General features: G+C 30.1%; 1 protein-coding gene across 1 annotated transcript; it reads left to right on the forward strand.

Moving 5' to 3' along the window:
• The first annotated feature begins 702 nt into the window (after positions 1-702).
• Positions 703-2,968, forward strand: LOC145829119 (kelch repeat and BTB domain-containing protein 3-like). Its single transcript, XM_082936851.1, has 2 exons — positions 703-907; positions 1,767-2,968. The coding sequence occupies exons 1-2, from the start codon at positions 703-705 to the stop codon at positions 2,966-2,968; spliced, it is 1,407 nt and encodes a 468-aa protein (XP_082792977.1).
• The last annotated feature ends 4,206 nt before the right edge of the window (positions 2,969-7,174 follow it).

Genomic DNA, 7,174 nt, shown 5'->3' on the forward strand with positions numbered 1-7,174 from the left:
ACAAAATAACACGAAGATACTTTTGCACGAAGACTATTTTGCACGAGGGAATAAATTTGCACGACGATTAAATAACACGAAGATACTTTTGCACGAAGGGTCACTTTTTCACGAAGACACTTTGCACGATCAGACAATCTTCCACAAAGAAATTTTTGCAAGGGTTAAATATTTATTTATTTTAAATTTTTTTATTAATTTAAATTATTACTTTAATTAATTTAGTTTTTTTTACGATAACTGTTACCCCTAACCCTAATCCTCGGACGGTAGTTTGTTTTTATTAACTTTTATTTTATTTTATTGTAAATCATTTTACATAATAATTTTTATTAGTAACTTTTTGGTTTTAATTTTACTATCACCGTTACCCCTAACCCTTACCCTCGGTCGGTAACCTTTTTTTTCCTTTTTTTTTTATTAAATTATCTTTTATCTTTTTTAAATTTTCTGTACTTTCACTCTCGTGCAAAAATGTAACTCGTGCAAAATTGACCCTTGGTGCAAAATTGTCTTTGTGCAATTTTGTGCACTCGTGCAATTTTGTCTTCGTGTAATTTAGACCCGTTCCCATTAAATAGTTATAATAATGTTTTCCATATTTAAGCTAATCTCAGGAACTGTAAACTACATACTTTTTTATATATGACTTTTTAGTTAAATAATTTAATAAAAAAGTACTACAAAAATTTTAAAAGTAAAATGTCCAAAGTTACGAATGAAAAACCCGTTGCTAAGAATACTCCCAACATGAAGGAAACAGCTGATAATGTTCAACCGGATATTCGCAATCGTACTGCGATTTATGAAAACTCTAAAAACTACTTCATAACAGTGAACAAGAAAATGCTGATGAAACAGCTTGGTCCTGAAACATCGAATGCAATGTCTGACTTCGAAAAACTAGGTAAACTTAATAAGAATTTTTTGTTTAATTTTGTACTGTTCATTAGCTTTTAAAACTTTAAAGTCTGTGTTTGTACGTAAATTAGTTTGATAATAAATAAGTAGTTGTAAGTATCTTATACCAAAACTTTGTATTTTAGTTATTTTTTAATGTTTTTAGTTAAAATGTACACCAAAGCTCGCAGGCTCTACGATGAATAACATTTTTTTTACAAAATTATGAATATATAACCTAGGCTAGAAAATAAGTTTTAAGAAAATGTCAAGTCGATAGTTTAAATTATCACAGTAGAAGAGTAAGAAAACAAATCAAAAAAATTAAAAGCGTCTGCATTAAAACAATTTAAAACTTTTCTGATACTAGTAATAAGTGTAAAATCGTTAACGAAAAAAAGTATGTAAGTTTACACAAAAAGAATAAACTATTTTTTAAAATATACCATTAAACACACAACATTTAAAAACATATTACTTTTTTTTAACAACAGGTTGATTATTAATAATTTATTAAAACAACAGTGAACTAACGTAAGTAAAAATGTAAAAAAAAATAAGTTTTCTATAATTTTAATTAACCAACTATATTACATTCAACTCATTTGAAAATATTTATCTTAGGCAAAGTACAAGCAAAAAAAATTTGATGATTCCAGCGCTAAAAACATGCAAAATTTTTTTAAAGAAAAACATTGAGAACTCAATTGCAGAATATACCGAAGAAAAACTAAACAACATAAACGTACTGACGTATTATTACTTGGCAAAAAAGTTTTACTTGCCAATGTTTGCTAAAAAAAACTTTAGCTACATGGAACGGTCTTTTGCTAAAGTTGCTGGAAATGAAAATTTTTTACACCTAGACTTTGCCCTTGTTAAGAGAATCCTGTCCAGTTCTGAACTAGACATTACATCGGAAGCACAGGTCTTGAACGCTGCTGATGCATGGGTATCTTACGATTATGATGAAAGGAGCAAATTTTCAAAACACCTTTTGCTAACAGTTCGTCTTCATTTATTGTCTGAAACTTTTTTAAGAAAAGTCGTATATTATCCTTACGATTTGGGTAAAAACTCTATATTCATTAAAAGTAAAGAATGTGTTGACCTGATTAAAGAAGTCTTACGCAGTAAAGAAACCTACTTAGACCAAGAGAAACAATTTTCTAGATATCAGACAAGATATTGCAGTCAACAAAAGTACAACATGATGCTTTTCGAAACTACAAACTCAACAGAGGATTATAACAGCTTCACCAAAAGTATAATACAAGTTAACGGAGAAAACACTAAAGATGTCGAATATCTCACTCTTATCTCCCAGTTTCACAACGCTTTGCCAGTCAACGTCAACTCTGAAGTCTTCTTTTTAACCAGGACGCACAACGAAAACAAAGTCAGCACTCACAAGTACTGCCGCAAAAACAACACATTCAAAAACCTCAATATTTCTTTCAACAGTTATGGCGACTTCAGTGCGTGTTCCTTCATGGATAGAGTCGTAGTCGTCGGTGGTCGTGAAAACAACGAGCATCTCGGAGCAGTCGGCTCTTGCCTCGAGCTAGACACAGTGAATATCAGCCTCAATAACATCACGAACATGAAAATGGCGAGAAAGCTTCCGGCTTGCGCGGTATTCGAAGGAAGGGTCGTTGTTTCCGGTGGATTTCTAGATGACGACGATGTAGTTGACTTTCGCTCCGTAGAGGCTTACGACCCCGCTTCCGACAGTTGGTCTGGCATGCCGAGAATGATTCACGGCAGAAGCGGCCATCAAACCGTTCCGGTGAGGAACAAACTGTACGTGGTCGGAGGGGACGTGGCAAACTGTGAGGTGTTCGATAGTGTGAGCGGAACGTTTTCCCTTCTCGATTATCCGTCATCATGGCAGGGTATGGATGATTATGCGGTAGAGGGAGCAGTTTCGATCGGGAGCAAAATAATCGTATTCGTAAAATCGAGGTTGAAAGTATTTGATTTGAACAAAGAATGTTGGTCGGAAGAATCGTTTGAGTTTGCAGAAGGTGCCGATTGGACTCACTTGATAAAAGTACCTAAAGTTTAGTGGAAACAGAAAACAGTTAACTTTTTGATTTTCTAATACTTTTGTGCAGTGTTTCAATAGCTTTATCTAGTTTTTATCCACTATTTAGATCCGGCCGTTTTCGATTCCAGATTTTTTTATAGTTTAAGATCTGGTCAGTTCCGAATATTTTTTCTGATATCTGGTTCAGCCGGATCCGATTTTGGATCTATGTTCTAATTTAAGTTCCGGCTGGTCCTGGATCTGAATCCTAAATGTGTTCAGTTTTGTGTAGTCTCAATAGAGAACAGTTTTATAAAAAAATTATTAAAACATTAACTAGTAGAATTGTTTAATAAAAATATATTGTTAAAAAAACATAAAATGTGACTGTCTAAATGTTTTATTTGAACACTAGGAAAAAGAACGTTGTAAAAAATAAAATCTACCTGTACGAAATCTCAGTTTAAATGGTAAGTTTTAAATGTTAAAGAAAATTAAATAAAACGTTGCAATGCTTAAAGAACATAATGATTTTTTTTATGATAGACTTTTACTTACAATTATTTTTTATGATAGACTTTACATTAGACTTTTACTTACAATAACTTCTTTAGCATTTTTTTACATTTACAAAATAACATATACCCATATCAACGCTATCAAACTAAAAAAACTTATTCCTGTTTTTTCAAATTGTGATGAAAAATAAAAGTTTTGGAAGCAATTGATTCCGCTTTTGTTCGTACAAGTTACCAGCTTTCGAAAACAACTTTTCAGAATAAACAGAAGATGGTGGTGCCGAAATGTACTTTTTTGCAAACCTGGCAAGATGTGTGCATTTTTCTTGTTCGAGTTCCACCAAGACAAGACTTCAGCATCTTTAAGTTCTTCAGCAATTAGATTTTCTTCAGCCAAAAAAGTCTTTTTTTTGTCTCAATTTCCTCATCAACTGAATATCGTTGCTCGCTTTCGTGAAAGTTTGCTCTTCTTTCTGATTTAATGTAGTATAAAACAAAAAAAAAGTTAGGTACATCAGGTATTTGAGATTTAGGTTTATTAGGCGGTACTAGAGGAACTTGACCAGTCTTACGACCACTATGATTTCAGCAGCCTTACAACCTTCCGTTTGAGTTAATCAGGGAAAAATTCAAGACGATACCGTGGTTAAATAGCTGTTGTGAGTAAAAACGAGTCGTTACCATGAAGGTTTATTCGTGTGCTGTTGTTAGTAGTACAAAACCTTCTTTCGCCTCTAAAGCCTTTTCTAAACCCTCTTCTATATTTTATGCCATGGTTGTCGTAGAACTACTTTGATCTCGACCTGGTGGACCATTAATTGTATGATTAAAAACCTTTTTTAGTACTGCTGCATGCGGGGTAAAATTTTATAGCAATGCGTTGGTTTTACTACACTGCAAATGATAATTCTAAAACTTAGTTGTTTTCAAGCTTTTTATAAGTTAATAAGTCTTTTATACTTCTAAACTGCAAAAAAAAAACAAAACACCTTCGAAAGACTAAACCATAGGTTCTTAACCAAGGTTCTTAATCTTTTTTTATACTTTAACCTCTAATGGAAAGTAGTTACCAAATTTACCCCCACCCACCCAATATATGAAGGAAGCTTATTTGTTGAAATATAATAAAATATTGGAACCTTCTGCTTAATCAATACATTTAATTGTTAATCATGAAATATTTTATTTAGCTGAAAAACCAGTTTGTTACTAACTAACAAATAAAAAATGGAATTAAAAACCGTAACAATTTACACAACTTGTAATCTAAACAATCAATTTTAAAAAGCTAAGTAAGTTTACCAATATTGTGAGTTGGTTCGCTTAAATGTGTTTTTATCAAAAATTGTTGAAGTTTTCGATAAACTATTTTGATTTTTTAAGATCGCTGTTTATAAAATATGAAAAAGAGTACAGAACCACAAAATGTCTGACTTGATAAAAAATTGAAGTTTAACAAACGATTTTAATTTAATTATTTAACTTACAATGAGAAATAGCAGTTTTTAATTTATTACAAATAACGCTTATCTCGAAATTTATTTCAATTTTACTCATACAGACTTAAATTGCAAAGTTTACGACAAAACATGATGAATTTTTTTGTTTTATATCAGTGTTTAAAGTAAATTTGATATAGATTTTTTCATTCCTAAGAAAACATTGCTACTGTCGAAAACTAGTCGTAGGTTGTCTCGGATGTTGTTTACTGTGTACTATAATTCATTTATTGGTGATGAACGATACAACTTTGTTGGTGATGTTCTAAATACATATTGGTTGATATTTTGCTACAAATTATTATAACAAAAACAAACATAAACTGAAGGGATGAATATTTTTTCTGACTTTAAACCAAATAATGGCCCTAAATAAAAATTGTTTTAATCCTACATAGACAACATTGTACCGAAGTTGAGCAGTACCCGAAGAAAAATGATTTCTGCTGTATAGGCATGTTTTTAAACATAAGTTAACCACTAACTGTTTAAGTGATTTTAACTTACAAAGAATTGTAGATTCTTTAATAACGAAAAAAACTATTGTCCCTAGATAAGAAATTAAACCAGGGCTTCCTAAAGTAGGCCATGGGCAGTGAAGGAGCCACAGGCGGGCAATAACTTGAAAGTTACATTGTTAATAAAAAGCAAAAAAAAGAGGTCAAGATAATTTTCGTTTGAAGTAGAAAAACTAGTTGCTTAAAAATACTACTTTACTCGGTCATTTTTCGCAACCAATTTTGTTGTATTAATAAAGAAACGTTTCTTATTTATACAAGTTGCTAGTAACAAAGTAACTTTTTTAAAACCTATCCTAGTGTTGTTGATAATGAGCGAAAAAAAAAGGTCTTAGGTGTTTTTTATGGTAGTTTTTGAAATGGGGCCATTCTAATTATTGAACATTTAAATATTTTTTTCCTTCAAAAATAATGTTTTTAGAGCTGCCTGAGTCGATTGAAAATTGTTGAGACTTTAAAAGAGTTTGAAATATGCTAGTAAAAAAAGTAGGTTTTTCTTTTGAAGTCGAACAGTAATTGTTGCAAAACTGTTGTTTGCATAAAACTGTTATGTTATACTCATGTTTGAAAATATATCCGTGGTGTGCGACTTGATAACTGAAATGTTCTTGGTGCACCATGTCCTAGGACCAAAAATATTGAGCGTTTTTTTTGTCGTTCCATAAACTATAATAATTGTTAAAAACTGCTATGTTACTCATGTTTGAAATTATATATGCTACACTGGACGGTCATGTTGTGCAACCAATTTTGTTGTATTAACAATAAAAAGGTTTTTTAAAAACAAACGTTGCTAGTTTCAAAGTCACTTTTTTTTTAAATGGTCCATAATAACAAACTACTGGCAGAATCTTTTTAATACGAAAATATCAAAAGTAGTACTATTGAATAATTCAATTCAAAATTTTAGGTTCTAACATATTTGGTAAAGTTTTCACTAATAGCATTACAGTAGTAAATACTAAAGACTTGCTAAATAACCCAAAACAACTTGTTTTATTTGGAAATTACAAAAAAGGCTTGATATAAGCTTACTTGATAACAAGTTGTATGTTAACACGATGTGTTTGTTAGTATGTTACAACTGAAATAAAGTAATATAATATTAACTAATGTTTGCTATAATATCAATTATAACTTTCAACTGTAATACGAAATACAAACTAAAAAAAAACAAAAGTACTTCTTATATATCAACTTTAAAGTATTTCAAGTGTGAATATATAATTTGTTGATTTAAACTGGAGTAAGATTTTTTTTTTCTAAATAATTATTCAAAATAATTTATATAACAATTTACAAGTTTAGTTTTGATTCTGCAAAACTTTATTTAGATACATCGATTGTATGTACATGGTTGCCACTGATCAAGCTGAGAATAATTTCCTGATTTTTTCTGACATTTTACCAAAATTTTCCTGACATTTCTAATTCAGTTTTACTTATATAAATTGTTCACTTAGTTTAATAAAATACTACCCAAACTTTTTAATATAAAATCCTTAACTTATAAATCAATTTAAAAAGAATATACTTAAATAACTGTAAAAAAAGTAAACTATATATCTGTTGTATAAAATATTTCCTCTTATCATTTACTATAAAATTTGTAATAAATAAATATACTCATACTTACTTTATAAACTTAAGTTACTCTACAAAAAATAAGTAAACTTAATCTTGGTATATACCTCTCTTATAACTTATTTT

The sequence above is a fragment of the Thalia democratica genome, chromosome 2 (genome assembly GCF_965202585.1).
Source record: "Thalia democratica chromosome 2, ktThaDemo2.hap1.1, whole genome shotgun sequence".
Classification (NCBI taxonomy): domain Eukaryota; kingdom Metazoa; phylum Chordata; class Thaliacea; order Salpida; family Salpidae; genus Thalia; species Thalia democratica.